Raw genomic sequence first — 18,996 nt, 5'->3', positions numbered from 1 at the left:
TGGAAGTCTTCAGACATTTACAGATATCATTTATAGGACTATGCCAGTTTCTGAAATGTTACCTGTGTTGTCCGGCATGGTGGCCTGCTCACTGTTCCTCTCCTTCTCAAATTTGATGTTACCCAGCTGGAGCACAGTGGACACGACCTTCAGCATCCCTGCAACATGCAAATGAAGAAGGAAGCACAACACAGTTCCAATCAAATTTCCTTCAGCCAGTTTTAGGAAAAGCATAAATGCACCACTAATATTTTCTAAAGGCATGATGATGATATCACTGAGGTGAGAGATTACTGATCAGTGATCATATTGACAGAGTTGCAGAATCTCATTTTATTTTTGAATACAGCCAGTCAACAACAGAAACATGTTAAATCTTTCAGGAAACATTATAATACAAACTCAGAAAATACATAAATACACAGGAACAGCTGGTCACTAGAGGGCACTAGGGTGCAAGCTCATGAAATGATTGAGGGGAAAAAATCTTCTATACCATAATTAATAAATAAGAAATAAGTATGGTTTACTCAGAGTTTTTTGTGTCATATTGGTGAGTGACAGTGGTTGTCAGACAAAGCCATGTGAGAACCTATTTAAGTTCTAAACATTTCACAATCATATTTCACAAGACACACCTTTTTACACTAGCATTCCCTACTAATAACCACTAGCTGGTTATGCCGTGTTTTTGTCATGTTAATGATTGTTGTGTTTGTATCTTGCTGCTGATGTTGTAATCAGTTGTTTGTTTCTTTGTATATTTCCTACCTATTTACTATTTATTTTAACTATGTACAGCACTTTGGTCAGTGTAAACTGTGTTTAAATGTGCTTTAGAAATAATTTTTACTTACTTACTTATATGACCCAAAAGGCTGCGTTTTAATTGGAGAATCAAACTTAGTTGTTACGTCCGCCAAGGAGTGAAAATGCATAGAACAATGCCATCTACTACATGAGAGTGTAAATAGCGACCAACTATCACAAGGTCACTATTTGTTGCACTGAATCACACTTAAACAGAATTTTCAGTTTTGCTAATGCCTTTTTTTTTACAAATGAAAAAAAATGACATATATACAAATACACATTTATTTGTAAAAACCAACGCACATGTTACAGTAACTTGTGTGTTGGCTTTTACAAATAAATAAATCAACCAACCAGTGATAAGAGGAGGCTCATTTTCCCATAATGCCTTTTGGCATCTGTGTGTGTTAACACTCATACCTTCAGAATTAACACATTACTTTAAAACTAAAAAATATGTGTGATATTTTCACTTTGTAAAATAAGAGTTGCTATTAATGTCGATACACTGTTCAGAATTAGTTTGGTTTATAAATCAAAACCATAAGTCAAAACTGTTTTACTTTGATGTCTTCTGCCACACGTCTGTCCTGTTCTATGTTGAAAGTAAATGACACTTCCTTACAGCAGTGGGCAGGGTGCACAAAGACAGAAACTCTGATTCGTTGTCTGTGTTGGGTTTGTGATCGCCTTTGATTTTACTCAGAAGCGTCGGCGGTGCTTAAACTCAAAACTGGCTTGTCAGTAGCTGACAGTGTACCAGAGTCAATACTAAAAGTTAGCGGGTAGCTGTAGCTCCCACTACATTTTTTAGCAGTTTATCAGTTTAGCGTTATAAAAGTTAACTTTTCAGTTAGTGGATTAGCGGTTGTCAAAGCCAACTTTTGGGTTAGCTGTGCCCAACACTGGGTGTCTGATTCCACTGGAAGCAGAAGAGGCTGCCCACTGTACTGAATAGATTATTGATTATTTTGCCCATTATTGTGCAGATTGTCATGGCTCTTTGCAGTATTAATGCAGGAATGCAGGTACTGCTAACACTTTTTCTGGCCAACCTGCGGAGAATACTGAAACAAATTAAGTACATTATTGCATTTAAACTCACAATAATTGTGTGTTAATTTTCTATGTGGTCTGTATTCTTAGAATCCAGTTTGTGTGTCCAGGTTTGAACAGTATTTCTCCTCGTCTATTTTCACTTCCAATCTTTTGGACCCATGAAGATTTCAGCTCAGGTTGTTGTCTTAGAGCTTGGCTCAGGGTGTAACTGAGCACCTTACCAAGTCTTTCTTCCTCTGTGAAGCCCATGATGGCCGTCGCCTCCAGAGTCTCATCAAACATTTCATCGTCTTGCTGCCCAGAGATCTCTACGTGTCCCGCCATCAGGAAACAATACTTAGTGAATTCTTCCAGCAGCAGCTCCTCTGCACAAACAAAAATACATAATGGATGGTTTGAGATAAGCCAAGCAAGCAACAAGCAACTGTCTTGGGTCCTGGATAACAACCATCCAGCTAGACATTACACACATAAGAAATATGATGAAAGTGATTTTTCGACAAAGTAGGATTAAACACCCCAGGGGGAAAAAGAAAACTTACCTTGATGCAGGGTTCATCCTAGAGAACTCTGGTAGCCAGTGACAGGTCAGTGCTAATCCCCGAACAAGACAGAACGTCTTTCACTTGTGTCCAGGGGCATGCTGGGAACATTTTTCAGCCCGGGAGTTTCATATCCAACTGGCCCACAAACCGCCAGTGCACAGAGATAATAGGAGTTCTGCTGTAGTATTTAAATCCAGCATTTACACTCAACAAAAATATAAACGCAACACTTTTGGTTTTGCTCCCATTTTGTATGAGATGAACTCAAAGATCTAAAACTTTTTCCACATACACAATATCACCATTTCCCTCAAATATTGTTCACAAACCAGTCTAAATCTGTGATAGTGAGCACTTCTCCTTTGCTGAGATAATCCATCCCACCTCACAGGTGTGCCATATCAAGATGCTGATTAGACACCATGATTAGTGCACAGGTGTGCCTTAGACTGCCCACAATAAAAGGCCACTCTGAAAGGTGCAGTTTTGTTTTATTGGGGGGGATACCAGTCAGTATCTGGTGTGACCACCATTTACCTCATGCAATGCAACACATCTCCTTCACATAGAGTTGATCAGGTTGTCAATTGTGGCCTGTGGAATGTTGGTCCACTCCTCTTCAATGGCTGTGTGAAGTTGCTGGATATTGGCAGGAACTGGTACACGCTGTCGTATACGCCGGTCCAGAGCATCCCAAACATGCTCAATGGGTGACATGTCCGGTGAGTATGCCGGCCATGCAAGAACTGGGACATTTTCAGCTTCCAAGAATTGTGTACAGATCCTTGCAACATGGGGCCGTGCATTATCCTGCTGCAACATGAGGTGATGTTCTTGGATGTATGGCACAACAATGGGCCTCAGGATCTCTTCACGGTATCTCTGTGCATTCAAAATGCCATCAATAAAATGCACCTGTGTTCTTCGTCCATAACAGACGCCTGCTCATACCATAACCCCACCGCCACCATGGGACACTCGATCCACAACATTGACATCAGAAAACTGCTCACCCACATGACGCCACACACGCTGTCTGCCATCTGCCCTGGACAGTGTGAACTGGGATTCATCCGTGAAGAGAACACCTCTCCAATGTGCCAAACGCCAGCGAATGTGAGCATTTGCCCACTCAAGTCGGTTACGACGACGAACTGGAGTCAGGTCGAGACCCCGATGAGGATGACGAGCATGCAGATGAGCTTCCCTGAGGCGGTTTCTGACAGTTTGTGCAGAAATTCTTTGGTTACGCAAACCGATTGTTTCAGCAGCTGCCGAGTGGCTGGTCTCAGACGATCTTGGAGGTGAACATGCTGGATGTGGAGGTCCTGGGCTGGTGTGGTTACACGTGGTCTGCGGTTGTGAGGCTGGTTGGATGTACTGCCAAATTCTCTGAAACACCTTTGGAGACAGCTTATGGTAGAGAAATGAACATTCAATACACGAGCAACAGCTCTGGTTGACATTCCTGCTGTCAGCATGCCAATTGCACGCTCCCTCAAATCTTGCGACATCTGTGGCATTGTGCTGTGTGATAAAACTGCACCTTTCAGAGTGGCCTTTTATTGTGGGCAGTCTAAGGCACACTTGTGCACTAATCATGGTGTCTAATCAGCATCTTGGTATGGCACACCTGTGAGGTGGGAGGATATCTCAGCAAAGGAGAAGTGCTCACTATCACAGATTTAGACTGGTTTGTGAACAATATTTGAGGGAAATGGTGATATTGTGTATGTGGAAAAAGTTTTAGATCTTTGAGTTCATCTAATACAAAATGGGAGCAAAACCAAAAGTGTTGCGTTTATATTTTTATTGAGTGCATGTGCTGACTGACTGTAAACATTTGGTGGCTTATAACAGAAAGTAAAAGTTAAGGCTGGCTTACACTGTGCGAGCTTTGGCCCCTTTTCAGCTGATTTTTCACTCGTGCGAGAATTTTTGGATCATGCCGAGTTTCAGCTTAATCGTGAGTCCTGCATCGTGCAGTCTACATGGAGTAACGAGCTGCATTTAACATCTCACGACCACCTCCCGATCGGGAATCATATGGTCGGATGAAAATCAAACATGTTTGATATTTTGGTCGGCCATTGTGACTCATGAGGGTTCTGCGCTGTTGAAGCAGCGCTACAAGCGTCTACGCGCTGATTACGTCGTGCACTGTGCGTGAGCAAACACCGGAGAGAGCAAACAGTGATCTCATGTAAAGTCTTGTGTTTTTTTTTTATTGCGTTCCCTCGCAATAGCCTAATATCATATTAAAGTTCATGCCTATCAGCATGCACAGTGAGTGGAATCAGGTGGGGGGGGACTGAATGCATATGCGTGTGCACACAGCAGACAGCAACGTGATTCACGAGAGGACGGTAAAAAAACTGTTGTATAAATAAACACTGTTGTATAAATAAATATATTTCGTACGGAGTCATACAGCTGTGCTCATCTGTTGTAAATCCTGTTGTCTGCTGTGTGTGTCTGTGTGTGTGTGTGTGTGTGTGTTTGTGTGCGCATATGCGTTCAGTCCCCCCCCACCTGATTCCACTCACTGTGCGTGCTGATAGGCATGAACTTTAATATGATATTAGGTTATTGTGAGGGAACGCAATAAAAAAAAACACAAGACTTTACATGAGATCACTGTTTGCTCTCTCCGGTGTTTGCACATGCACACTAACAGTGCGGGACGTAATCAGCGCATAGACGCTTGTAGTGCTGCTTCAACAGCGCAGAAAAAAAAGAAAAAAGGAAAAGAAAAAAGCTTTTGTTACGTTTTGCTTCTGGAAACATGAGCCAGACGTGTGGTTTTTGAACGTACAATGTGAGCAGTCAGATCGCATCAGAGCATCGGGCCGTACAGTGTAAGAACATGAATCGTGCACTCTGAACTTTTAAACCCTGCAGTTTTGTCGCACAGTTTGAGCTGGAGCCAAGTACAATGATTGAAAATATCGTCAGTGAAGTCTATAAGTAGCTGGAAGAGGTCGTACTGTACTACAAATGTTACATCAACAGGCACGTAGCCTGTTATGCCCGGCCCTATTTACCATTTCCCTCTTCGCTCTGTCTTCTTGAAAAAATATCTGTGAGCTTTGCCCACTTGGCAGCATCTTCCTCCAAAGCTTTTCTTTTTCTTAATCTAGCTTTTTCAGCTCCACCTGGCTTTTTTCTGTCCATCTTTTTATTCACGGGCCACTCCTCCTGTACTTGCTCGTAGCGCAAGTCCCATCTGAACGCACAGGGCTTGACTGGACTGAACTAACTGTAATGAATGCATAGGGGTGTTAAACGTGTAATGGTATGTCCCTACCTTAGGCTTTGGAAAAGATAACAGCGTTGCAAAAGAAGCAGTCTTAAATTATTTTCTTGTGAATTTTCGTGATTGTAAAAACATTTATAAACATTAATGTCTTCTCTTTAAGATACAGCAGCCCAAGTGTCTTGCTGTGTAGCCTAACAGTTAGTGGTGGTCATATATGTATGCATATATTAACACCCCCTCACAACGGCCCCAGGTTGGACCCGCCCACCGGGAAAACTCCCGACTCTCCCAATTACCCAGCATGCGGTAGCTTGTGTCTGTATCTTTGATCCCACAACACTGTGTACCTGCCACAAGTTTAGTTTTAAGGGAAGGACATGTGCCACTCCACTCTGACTGGCTGAGACATGTTTGGTTTACAAAACACCCATGAATAAAAGCCATTAGAGGTTCTGATGTCTACCCTGCGCGCCCTGCACATAAATATATAAATGTCTGTCATGGTGTTTTTGACCATGTGTGACTTCCTCATATGAGTTCTTGGACACTTCCTTTTAAAGTCATTGATAAAAATCAAGGGCAAAAATATTTTGCTGATCAACACATGCTGTAGATCAGTGGTCGGTTCAAATCCCAGCCTGACTGGAAAATCACTAAGGCCCCTTAGGCAAGGTGCTTAATCCCCTAGTTGGTCCCGGTGTGTAGTGGGCACCTTTATGGCAGCAGCCTGACATCGGGGTGAATGTGCGGCATCGATGTGTAAAGCGCTTTGAGCGTCTGATGCAGATGGAAAAGCGCTATATACGAGTAAATACCATCAGTGATTCCCAACTCAGTCAATCAAGAGCTCAGTGACCCCTGAATGACCTGAATGACACAATCAGCTTGTGGTAGAGGAGAGAGAGGTGGAACATTTGCAGGTTAGTGGGTCACTGCCTTAGATCATCCATCGAGCCTTCTTGGTGGTAGAGATACACAAAAATAAATAAACCATAGGTGTTTTTCAGACCTTTATTTCCTTGATCTTTGACCAAACTACTCCAAAATCTAATGATCCATCTAGGTTTATTGATTGTTGAGATGGACAATAACAAAAAAAGAAAGTGTTTTTCAGACCATGGTTTCCTTGACCTTTGAACTCTGACACATCTACGCCAACCCTAAGGGCCCCTTCACACATAACACAATTGAAGCCGACTAGTGCACGGAGGAGGAATTGAATGGCAGTCGTGAAAAACCGGAGCTGTCTCTAACACCTTGTACATCTGACACGACAACTATTTGCACACACCAGCAGCCAAAAGACAGAGTGAGCCCTGTGAGAGCCCGTTCGAGCCCTCTCGCGGCAGGTGTCGGCCAAATTCCAGGTGACACACACGAACATCCAACACAGCTCACTAGACACTTAGGAAATGTGTGGCCATTTGCACTGTTAGCATGAAAATAGTGAGCAGACGGCCACTTTTGAGCTGAATGTGGAATTTGTCTAAGTGTCCCCACTATTGTGGAGTTGCCAAGCAACACGTGGCGTACCAGAGTGTCAGCTCCCCCCTCAACACATGTGCCATGCATGTCGCTCCCCTGGCGTGTGGGGGGAGGGGCACACTTGCATGACATGCTGATATGTGCAGATGGGGAGCGGCCAGCCAGAGGACACACAGCACAGTGAGCCGCAGGACTACAAATCAAACACTGCGACAAATACACCACTTTCAGTCACATATCATCAAAAATATGCTGTAACAAACACCGTTTTCTCAGTTATTATGGCAAAAATTAAAGACTTCCTCTTTGTCTAATTTTTTTTAAAGCACATTTATTCCTTGTTGATTTAGGCATTTTACGCTCCTGTTACAGGACAGCGACGGTAGTGCAGTGGTAAATTATCTGTCTGTTAATCAGGGCTTTTGTAATTTGCAGGTTCGAATCCCGTGGGTGGCATGTATTTTTTTTCTTTTTTCCCACATTAGCAGTGCGATGTGGTGCAACACATTCTAGCTGGTTTTTATTTTTTCCCACATCAGCGGTGCGATGTGGTGCAACACGTTCCAGATTGTTTTTATTTTTTCTTATTTCCCACAACAGCGGCACGATGTGGTGCAACATGTTCCAGCTGCTCACACTGTGTTTGTGCACACGCACGAGCATGCCCGAAACCATCGCCAGTGTGTCGTGCACGCCTGTGCGTCCTTTAAGACAGCAGGTGAAATGTTTCGTGGTCCCCCATTTCATGTTTGGTTCGGGGATTTTCTTCTGGTTTCTACATCTTTCATGTTATGTGTGAAGGGGCCTGAACCCAAGTACAACCAACTTTGATCAACTTGAAGCTTCTTGGTTGTTGAGATGTACACAAAAAAAATTTTGTTAGGACAATATTTTCCTTGACTTTGTCCTTAGTCCTTTTACCAAACTACTCCAAAGTCTCATGACCTCCAGATGTCTGTCTAAGTAATATTTCACCAAGTTTAAAGGAATTATCTTGTTCACGGACAACACACACACACACACACACACACACACACACACACACACACACACACACACACACACACACACACACACACACACACACACACACACACACACGTCAGTGAGACCGATACCCCAATGGGCACTTCGTGGAGCCTCAGGGTAATAACATGGTAAACCCAGGCCCGGTTATGTCTCACCCCTTCCAAAGAGCATTCAGACACACAAGTATGCATTGCATACGACATCAAAACAGGAGCTCTATTCACTCCACGACACACCCATAGTGCTCACTTTTGAGGTGCTCACCCTTCATCTTATCTTTGGCTCCTGCCACCATGTAGTAGAAGATGTGAAAGGTTCTCTCAGTGTTGGCCTGACAAATACAGCGAGACTTCTCCAGCAAGTCTGATCACAAACACGTAAAGTTAAGAATGTAACCATGACAACTAGCAGTTATTATTTCAAGCAAAATCAGTTTTAGTTGAAGACAAGCTGTATTAAATTTTAATGGAAGGATACAAGTGTCAATGTTTGCCCCGACAAGGTAGCCTGTCACATCAAAGTTGAGCTTTATGAATTTACCCTGAACAAAGAAGAAAAGGACTCAGGCACGTGACATCATCAGCAACTGTGAATAAACAAAAACCTTAAAGGAAGAATCACAGATGAACACTTTCAAATCGTGAGGAGTTGTCATTCTTGATGGTTTTAGCGTTGCCAAAAGCTTCCAGGATGGGATTGGCTTGGAGTAGCTGCTTCTCGAGCTCCCCCTATGGTCCATAGTGAGTCAATTCACAAATAACAGCAGATACACACGTAGATAAATAGAAGGCATACAACTGAATGTCTGAACACTGGAAAAGATTAAATACTACAAAGTAAGTGACAAAATGTTTCTGTCATACCAAATTTTTAGGTAAAACTGAAAACATTGTAAAAATGTTGGGTAACTGACAGTGTGTCTTTGACAGTTCATACTCACGTATGCCAGCGATCCTGCCTGCTGCTACAAGAAGACACACACACACACACACACACAAACTTGTGTTATAATGCACTGCATAATCTGGCATATAAATCACACTTTTTTTCTTTATTATCAACTCTTTGGGGGTTTTTTGTGCATTGTTATCTTCTTTTTATTACTGGCATTTATTCTTTTGTTATTAGAGTTCATGTTGTTCAGTGGGCTGATTCCTATATAAATAATTGTTAGAATTCTTCTCATTAATAGAGAATGTAAGTTTATAGGTCACAGTAAAGCACTTTGAAATGTGTGACTCAAAGTGCCAAGAAGTGTTCCTCAGCTGTAATTGGTACCACACCATTCAGGGGGCTTAGTGGTGGATAGACTTTTACAGATAAATGAGGAGAAATTCAGCGAAGAACGTATGGTTCCTTCTGATACTGGATTTGGACGCCTACTGTCTACAGGCGACGACACTGAGATTTTAGTTGAGAGAATATTGGCAGTTCTGCTTTAAAATTTAAACCTGCAAGGTTGATCATTTCTATGGACCACATGTTGATTTTTTATTTTTTTATTTGGTTGATTGGGTAAGTTAATTCTTTAGATTTGTCCCTTTTGCTCAGGGTCATCACAGCAGATCTGACATGTACAGTAGTGTTCAGAATAATAGTAGTGCTGTTATGTGTCGGACGCAGCCCGGAAAACCGACCAGCGTTTGAAGGACCCAGTATAAAATAAGCAGAGCATGGTACAAAGGATAACAGAGTTTAATGAACATAACAGTGCTGTGAAAAAAGTGCGCGGTCTGGCGTGGTGGTTTTGCGGTGCGCTCCCAGCAGCGCTAACGGTCCGGAGCCAGAACCAATTCGGACCCAAGGACCCCGCCGACACCCCCCAGGAGGCCGCGACAAACCGAGTCTGTGAAAGAAGGAATCATTATGTGAGTCCACACTCAACACACAGAGAGAACGCTCAAAGGTGCACAAACAGCAAACACTTCCTGGCTTAATTACTAATCAGCTTCCCACCCTGCAGGCATGGAACACCCAGTTCACAAAACTCCACTGCAGTGGAAGCTGATTACACGACCAACATACAGCTCAATATAATAAGGTGTGAGGGACACCACATTTACTGACTGTATAAATGTTAGTCACAAAATCTATCGTACCTCAGGAAGTGTGCTGACGAGCGTGAGACCTCACCCCCTCCTCTTTCACAGACCATGCATCAAACCTGGACGTTCTCTGCATCCACTGATGATGAGATGGCTCCCGAGACGACGATCTCACCCATCTGGTCACAAGGTCGAGTCTCTGGCAAATACACACTGTGTACTCCAGTCTTAAATGCCACCATGTTCCAATCAATGTAGATGAACCACAGCTGTGAGTCCTGACGAGCCGCAGGTGATCAGCCTCAGGTGATCAGGGTGAGGTCCTGATAAACTCAGCTACACAGCCACTCAGTCCCAAATGCAAGCCACCTGGAAGGAAAAACAAAAGACAGGACAAAAGACAGAAACAAAAAGGCAGCCAGGCCCCCCCCAGCCATACAACAAGTGCTATGTGACTAAAAAGATTAATCCAGGTTTTGAGTATATTTCTTATTGTTACATTTGAAACAAGGTACCAGTAGATTCAGTAGATTCTCACAAATCCAACAAGACCAAGCATTCATGATATACACACTCTTAAGGCTATGAAATTGAGCTATTAGTAAAAAAAGTAGAAAAGGGGGTGTTCACAATAATAGTAGCATCTGCTGTTGACGCTACAAACTCAAAACTATTATGTTCAAACTGCTTTTTTATCAATCCTGTGAATCACTAAACTAGTATTTAGTTGTATAACCACAGTTTTTCATGATTTCTTCACATCTGTGAGGCATTAATTTTGTTGGTTTGGAACCAAGATTTTGCTCGTTTACTAGTGTGCTTGGGGTCATTGTCTTGTTGAAACACCCATTTCAAGGGCATGTCCTCTTCAGCATAAGGCAACATGACCTCTTCAAGTATTTTGACATATCCAAACTGATCCATGATACCTGGTATGTGATATATAGGCCCAACACCATAGTAGGAGAAACATGCCCATATCATGATGCTTGCACCACCATGCTTTACTGTCTTCACTGTGAACTGTGGCTTGAATTCAGAGTTTGGGGGTCGTCTCACAAACTGTCTGTGGCCCTTGGACCCAAAAAGAACAATTTTACTCTCATCAGTCCACAAAATATTCCTCCATTTCTCTTTAGGCCAGTTGATGTGTTCTTTGGCAAATTGTAACCTCTTCTGCACGTCTTTTATTTAACAGAGGGACTTTGCGGGGGATTCTTGCAAATAAATTAGCTTCACACAGGCGTCTTCAAACTGTCACAGTACTTACAGGTAACTTCAGACTGTCTGATCATCCTGGAGCTGATCAGTGGGTGAGCCTTTGCCATTCTGATTATTCCTCTATCCATTTTGATGGTTGTTTTCCGTTTTCTTCCACGCGTCTCTGGGGTTTTTTTTGTCCATTTTAAAGCATTGGAGATCATTGTAGATGAACAGCCTATAATTTTTTGCACCTGCATATACGTTTTCCCCTCTCCAATCAACTTTTTAATCAAACTACGCTGTTCTTCTGAACAGTGTCTTGAACGTCCCATTTTCCTCAGGCTTTCAAAGAGAAAAGCATGTTCAACAGGTGCTGGCTTCATCCTTAAATAGGGGACACCTGATTCACACCTGTTTGTTCCACAAAATTGATGAACTCACTGACTGAATGCACACAACTATTATTGTGAACACCCCTTTTCTACTTTTTTTTTACTAATAGCCCAATTTCATAGCCTTAAGAGTGTGCATATCATGAATGCTTGGTCTTGTTGGATTTGTGAGAATCTACTGAATCTACTGGTACCTTGTTTCCCATGTAACAATAAGAAATATACTCAAAACCTGGATTAATCTTTTTAGTCACATAGCACTACTATTATTCTGAACACTACTGTATCTGCATGTTGATTTGGCAATAGTTTTACACTGGACGCCCTTCTTCATGTGACTCCATGTTACGTGCTGATTGGCCAGAGGTGGACTTGAAGAGGGAAGCACACTAACCACTTGATCACCATTCTGCCTGCTACTGGCAAAGGTAGGCATAGAAAAAAAAAGAACCAGCTGACTATAAGAAGATATTGTGTTCCAGTGGTGTCTTTCTGGTTTTCCCAAGTTTTTCCGAGTGTATAGATTCCAAATTCACTTTTAAACTCCCCATCAAACATGTTGAAAAATTTAGTGAAAGCAGAAAATGACTCACCGGGTTGATGTCCTTCTTGCCTTTGTGTGAGGAGGCAATGACAGCCAGGTACTGAATCACCTTCTTGGTGTTTTCTGTCTTCCCTGCTCCAGACTCACCGCTGTCAACAAAAAAGACACGCAGAGAGGAGACAAATTATCTTCCCACAAGCAAATATGTGTAAAACTATTTGGATGCAATCTTGGATTTTTAAAAAGCCATAAGGGGGATTTTGAAGGAACATATATTTTTTAATCCATCCTGAAACTTTCTGCTTGTTCTCTAAAATTTCCATTTTTATGCTCAAACTTTTGGAGTAAGTAAATGTTATCACAGATTGGGGGAGGTGATGGTTTGCTGGTTAAGTGTTGGGCTTGAGACCAGAGGATCCTCTGTTCAAACCCCAGCCAGACCACACAATCACTAAGATCCCTTGGGTAAGGACCCTAACTCCCAAGTTGCTAGGTGTAGCGAGCACCTTGCATGGCAGCACATTGATGTCTGTGTGTGTGTGTGTGTGTGTGTGCTTGTGTGTGAATAGGTGAATGTGAGGCATCATTGTAAATCACTTCGAGCTTCTGATTCAGATGGGAAAGTGCTCTATAAATCCAGTCCATTTACAGAGGAGTTTGGTGCTATGGACATTAAGAACACGGGCACAGCTCCTACTTTGGTTATGTAGAGACGGGATTATGCATAGCAGTGGTTCTGGTGCCCCATACTCCCACAGCACCCCAACAGGACACCTCAAGGACCCAGTCGTACACCTTTTTCAATTTTGTAAAACACATGTAGACTGGTTGGTCATACTCCCAACCCCTTCTAATATCCTTGTGAGGGTAAAGAGTTGGTCCTCCATTCCATGAACAGGATGGAATCTGCATTGGTCATCCTGAATCTGATGTTTGACTAATGGTCTAAGTCTCCTTTCTAGTAACCAGGCATAGGCTTACCCTGGAAGGCTAAGAAGTGTGATTCCTCGACAATTGCAATATACTCTACGGCCCCCTTTTTTGAAAATGGGGACCATCATCCACTCCTTTGGCTTCCCTCACCACAGGGGTCCACCAGCAGGTTCTTGAGTTGCTTCCATGACAGGCACTGACAAACATCTGGCCACAGCTCAAAGTAGCCACCTCAACAATGGAGCCATTGAACATGGACAATTCTGATTCCATGTCCCTAACCTTCATCGGGATGTAGAACTTTCTCTGGAGTGGTAAGTTGAAGGCCATCTGGACAGGATCTCCCACTGAACGTTCCCAGAAAACACTCACAATGTATTTAGACTTTCCAGGTTGGTTTGGTGGCTTATCTCGCCATCTGATCCAACCCATCGCCAGGTGGTGAGCAGCTGACTGCTCCACCCCTTCCTTCAACCAATCAATCAATCAATCAATCAATCAATTTTTTTATATAGCGCCAAATCACAACAAACAGTTGCCCCAAGGCGCTTTATATTGTAAGGCAAGGCCATACAATAATTATGTAAAACCCCAAAGGTCAAAACGACCCCCTGTGAGCAAGCACTTGGCTACAGTGGGAAGGAAAAACTCCCTTTTAACAGGAAGAAACCTCCAGCAGAACCAGACTCAGGGAGGGGCAGTCTTCTGCTGGGACTGGTTGGGGCTGAGGGAGAGAACCAGGAAAAAGACATGCTGTGGAGGGGAGCAGAGATCGATCACTAATGATTAAATGCAGAGTGGTGCATACAGAGCAAAAAGAGAAAGAAACAGTGCATCATGGGAACCCCCCAGCAGTCTACCTCTATAGCAGCATAACTAAGGGATGGTTCAGGGTCACCTGATCCAGCCCTAACTATAAGCTTTAGCAAAAAGGAAAGTTTTAAGCCTGATCTTAAAAGTAGAGAGGGTGTCTGTCTCACTGATCTGTACTGGGAGCTGGTTCCACAGGAGAGGAGCCTGAAAGCTGAAGGCTCTGCCTCCCATTCTACTCTTACAAACCCTAGGAACTACAAGTAAGCCTGCAGTCTGAGAGCGAAGCGCTCTATTGGGGTGATATGGTACTACGAGGTCCCTAAGATAAGATGAGACCTGATTATTCAAAACCTTATAAGTAAGAAGAAGAATTTTAAATTCTATTCTAGAATTAACAGGAAGCCAATGAAGAGAGGCCAATATGGGTGAGATATGCTCTCTCCTTCTAGTCCCCGTCAGTACTCTAGCTGCAGCATTTTGAATTAACTGAAGGCTTTTTAGGGAACTTTTAGGACAACCTGATAATAATGAATTACAATAGTCCAGCCTAGAGGAAATAAATGCATGAATTAGTTTTCAGCATCACTCTGAGACAAGACCTTTCTGATTTTAGAGATATTGCGTAAATGCAAAAAAGCAGTCCTACATATTTGTTTAATATGCGCTTTGAATGACATATCCTGATCAAAAATGACTCCAAGATTTCTCACAGTATTACTAGAGGTCAGGGTAATGCCATCCACAGTAAGGATCTGGTTAGACACCATGTTTCTAAGATTTGTGGGCCAAGTACAATAACTTCAGTTTTATCTGAGTTTAAAAGCAGGAAGTTAGAGGTCATCCATGTCTTTATGTCTGTAAGACAATCCTGCAGTTTAGCTAATTGGTGTGTGTCCTCTGGCTTCATGGATAGATAAAGCTGGGTATCATCTGCGTAACAATGAAAATTTAAGCAATACCGTCTAATAATACTGCCTAAGGGAAGCATGTATAAAGTGAATAAGATTGGTCCTAGCACAGAACCTTGAGGAACTCCATAATTAACTTTAGTCTGTGAAGAAGATTCCCCATTTACATGAACAAATTGTAATCTATTAGACAAATATGATTCAAACCACCGCAGCGCAGTGCCTTTAATACCTATGGCATGCTCTAATCTCTGTAATAAAATTTTATGGTCAACAGTATCAAAAGCAGCACTGAGGTCTAACAGAACAAGCACAGAGATGAGTCCACTGTCCGAGGCCATAAGAAGATCATTTGTAACCTTCACTAATGCTGTTTCTGTACTATGATGAATTCTAAAACCTGACTGAAACTCTTCAAATAGACCATTCCTCTGCAGATGATCAGTTAGCTGTTTTACAACTACCCTTTCAAGAATTTTTGAGAGAAAAGGAAGGTTGGAGATTGGCCTATAATTAGCTAAAATAGCTGGGTCAGTGATGGCTTTTAAGTAATGGTTTAATTACTGCCACCTTAAAAGCCTGTGGTACATAGCCAACTAACAAAGATAGATTGATCATATTTAAGATCAAAGCATTAAATAATGGTAGGGCTTCCTTGAGCAGCCTGGTAGGAATGGGGTCTAATAAACATGTTGATGGTTTGGATGAAGTAACTAATGAAAATAACTCAGACAGAACAATCGGAGAGAAAGAGTCTAACCAAATACCGGCATCACTGAAAGCAGCCAAAGATAACGATACGTCTTTGGGATGGTTATGAGTAATTTTTTCTCTAATAGTTAAAATTTTGTTAGCAAAGAAAGTCATGAAGTCATTACTAGTTAAAGTTAATGGAATACTCAGCTCAATAGAGCTCTGACTCTTTGTCAGCCTGGCTACAGTGCTGAAAAGAAACCTGGGGTTGTTCTTATTTTCTTCAATTAGTGATGAGTAGAAAGATGTCCTAGCTTTACAGAGGGCTTTTTTATAGAGCAACAGACTCTTTTTCCAGGCTAAGTGAAGATCTTCTAAATTAGTGAGACGCCATTTCCTCTCCAACTTACGGGTTATCAGCTTTAAGCTACGAGTTTGTGAGTTATACCACGGAGTCAGGCACTTCTGATTTAAAGCTCTCTTTTTTAGAGGAGCTACAGCATCCAAAGTTGTCTTCAATGAGGATGTAAACTATTGACGAGATACTCTATCTCACTTACAGAGTTTAGGGTAGCTACTCTGCACTGTGTTGGTATATGGCATTAGAGAACATAAAGAAGGAATCATATCCTTAAACCTAGTTACAGTGCTTTCTGAAAGACTTCTAGTGTAATGAAACTTATTCCCCACTGCTGGGTAGTCCATCAGAGTAAATGTAAATGTTATTAAGAAATGATCAGACAGAAGGGAGTTTTCAGGGAATACTGTTAAGTCTTCTATTTCCATACCATAAGTCAGAACAAGATCTAAGATATGATTAAAGTGGTGGGTGGACTCATTTACTTTTTGAGCAAAGCCAATAGAGTCTAATAATAGATTAAATGCAGTGTTGAGGCTGTCATTCTCAGCATCTGTGTGGATGTTAAAATCGCCCACTATAATTATCTTATCTGAGCTAAGCACTAAGTCAGACAAAAGGTCTGAAAATTCACAGAGAAACTCACAGTAACGACCAGGTGGACGATAGATAATAACAAATAAAACTGGTTTTTGGGACTTCCAATTTGGATGGACAAGACTAGAGTCAAGCTTTCAAATGAATTAAAGCTCTGTCTGGGTTTTTGATTAATTAATAAGCTGGAATGGAAGATTGCTGCTAATCCTCCGCCCCGGCCCCTGCTACGAGCATTCTGACAGTTAGTGTGACTCGGGGGTGTTGCCTCATTTAAACTAACATATTCATCCTGCTGTAACCAGGTTTCTGTAAGGCAGAATAAATCAATATGTTGATCAATTATTATATCATTTACCAACAGGGACTTAGAAGAGAGAGACCTAATGTTTAATAGACCACATTTAACTGTTTTAGTCTGTGGTGCAGTTGAAGGTGCTATATTATTTTTTCTTTTTGAATTTTTATGCTTAAATAGATTTTTGCTGGTTATTGGTAGTCTGAGAGCAGGCACCGTCTCTACGGGGATGGGGTAATGAGGGGATGGCAGGGGGAGAGAAGCTGCAGAGAGGTGTGTAAGACTACAACTCTGCTTCCTGTCCAAGACACATGGTGGCAGGTCTGATGACATAATTCACACAGACCTTTGACCAAAGTCTGTGTGAATTACTAACACGAGCTGAGAAAATCTTATTTTACGTGCAAATCAGCTCTGCCTCTAAAAAATACAGTAAGATCTGCCCTGTGTGTGTGTGTGCATGTGTGTGTGTGTGTGTGTGTGTGAAAGCTGTTTGACTCACGTGCAGAGAATTGACTGATCCTCACGATCTGTGGAAGGACATGAAGTTGGCAAGCCGGGGGGGGGGGGGGGGGGGTGAATGAAAAAAGAATAAGGCAAAGGGGGGGAGAGAAGCAGACCAGCAGTTTAGGAGAAAGTGTGGTGTGGAAGGACATCAAAGAAGAAAAGGGTGAAGAGTTGTTCAAGAGAAATGAAAATGTAGAGATAAGTACAGAGTGAGGCAGGTGGAAAAGAAAAAGAAAAAAAGAGAACAAAAAGCAAGAGAGAGAAAAGATACAGGGAGGCAGACAGTAATTAGAGCAGAATGATGGGGTGGAGAAAGAAAGAGATGTTAACAGAGAGCAACGTGAGTGGGGTCAGACCAAACATGAACTCTCAGACAGATTAGCTTCATCACTCGTATCATCTAAAAATAACAGGTGAGCTGCGTAATCTGGTCTGGCTGCTCCATGTATGGACACTTCGGATCTGAACGGAAAGTCAGGACCCGCTGTGAGGGCGCAGGCGGGGCGGGACGCCACGCTCCGAGGCTTCAGACACACTCACCTGCACTGTCCCAGAAGTGCACTGAGAGACGGCACACAAAGGCCCCGTGCGGCACAGAGTGTCATTTATGTGAAGCTGAATACAAGTACTAACATCAGTACTCATATACTGATACTGTGTTTTTAGTGAAGCACTCACAGGTCAGTCACAGGTCAGTCACAGGTCAGGAAGATTTTAAAATCAGGATTCACTGCTGTTTGTTTCCTCTTACTTTCTTCTGCCAGGATGTTTCTTTTTGTGTTGTCATTTAACAGCAGTAAAATACAGCAGCAGCAGAAACAAACTGTTGGGAAAGTGAAGTACACGGACCCACGACAGGGGGCGTAAATGAACAGCCAATAGGAAGTCCGAATAAATAACAATTTATTCTGCAAATGTGCACAACAACCAAATATGCTTTTAGTCTGTCAATCAATCTACACAAAAAGGTGACATGTGGGCAGGCCCGAGGGTAGGAGATGCCTATCCAGAGAAGAGCCGGGACCCACGAGGTTCCACCGCCAACGGAGACCTGCAATACATTGGAGCCGCCAAGTCCTGAGTCCCCAGGTGGCTACTGCTCCCAGCTGTCAGATCCGGTACTGCTGGCAGGAACAGACACAGGTTTAGGTGGGTGTGTGTACACCCAGCAAACAGTCTTCAAAAGTACAGTTCCTCTCCTGAGGGAAAAATCTCCACCTCCAAACACAGGAACTCAGAGTACGTGCAGTGCCTTATGAATCACTTAATCAAAGTCTGAAGTGAGGAGTGGAGATGCCAACTCCTCCAACTTCCACAAACTCGACTACAAGCTGCAAGTGTTCAAAAAGGTTAACGACTGCAAAAAGCTCTGCTGCAAAGAACGTGTGCGTACAGCACAGAACGGCTGAGTCGGTTTACCTGACGGGTAAGCTGATAACTCGGCAGGGTTCTGATGATTCTCCCAGGCTTTTATGGTGGTGATGATGATGATGATGACTGACAGCTGTCAGTGTCGGC

At 42.6% G+C, this 18,996-nt stretch overlaps 1 protein-coding gene across 1 annotated transcript in view; it reads right to left on the bottom strand.

Annotated features, from left to right (window-relative positions):
- The window catches only part of LOC117528774 (myosin-11-like), a 392,454-nt gene that overhangs the window by 320,550 nt on the left and 52,908 nt on the right, over nt 1–18,996 (bottom strand). Inside the window, 8 exon segments of the mRNA XM_034191402.1 lie at nt 63–158; nt 2,094–2,237; nt 8,455–8,553; nt 8,668–8,731; nt 8,820–8,918; nt 9,131–9,154; nt 12,424–12,523; nt 17,474–17,501. Coding sequence (XP_034047293.1) covers nt 63–158; nt 2,094–2,237; nt 8,455–8,553; nt 8,668–8,731; nt 8,820–8,918; nt 9,131–9,154; nt 12,424–12,523; nt 17,474–17,501 — 654 coding nt within the window.

The sequence above is a fragment of the Thalassophryne amazonica genome, chromosome 16, assembly GCF_902500255.1.
Source record: "Thalassophryne amazonica chromosome 16, fThaAma1.1, whole genome shotgun sequence".
Lineage (NCBI taxonomy): Eukaryota > Metazoa > Chordata > Actinopteri > Batrachoidiformes > Batrachoididae > Thalassophryne > Thalassophryne amazonica.
This window is presented reverse-complemented; position numbering and strand designations above follow the sequence as displayed.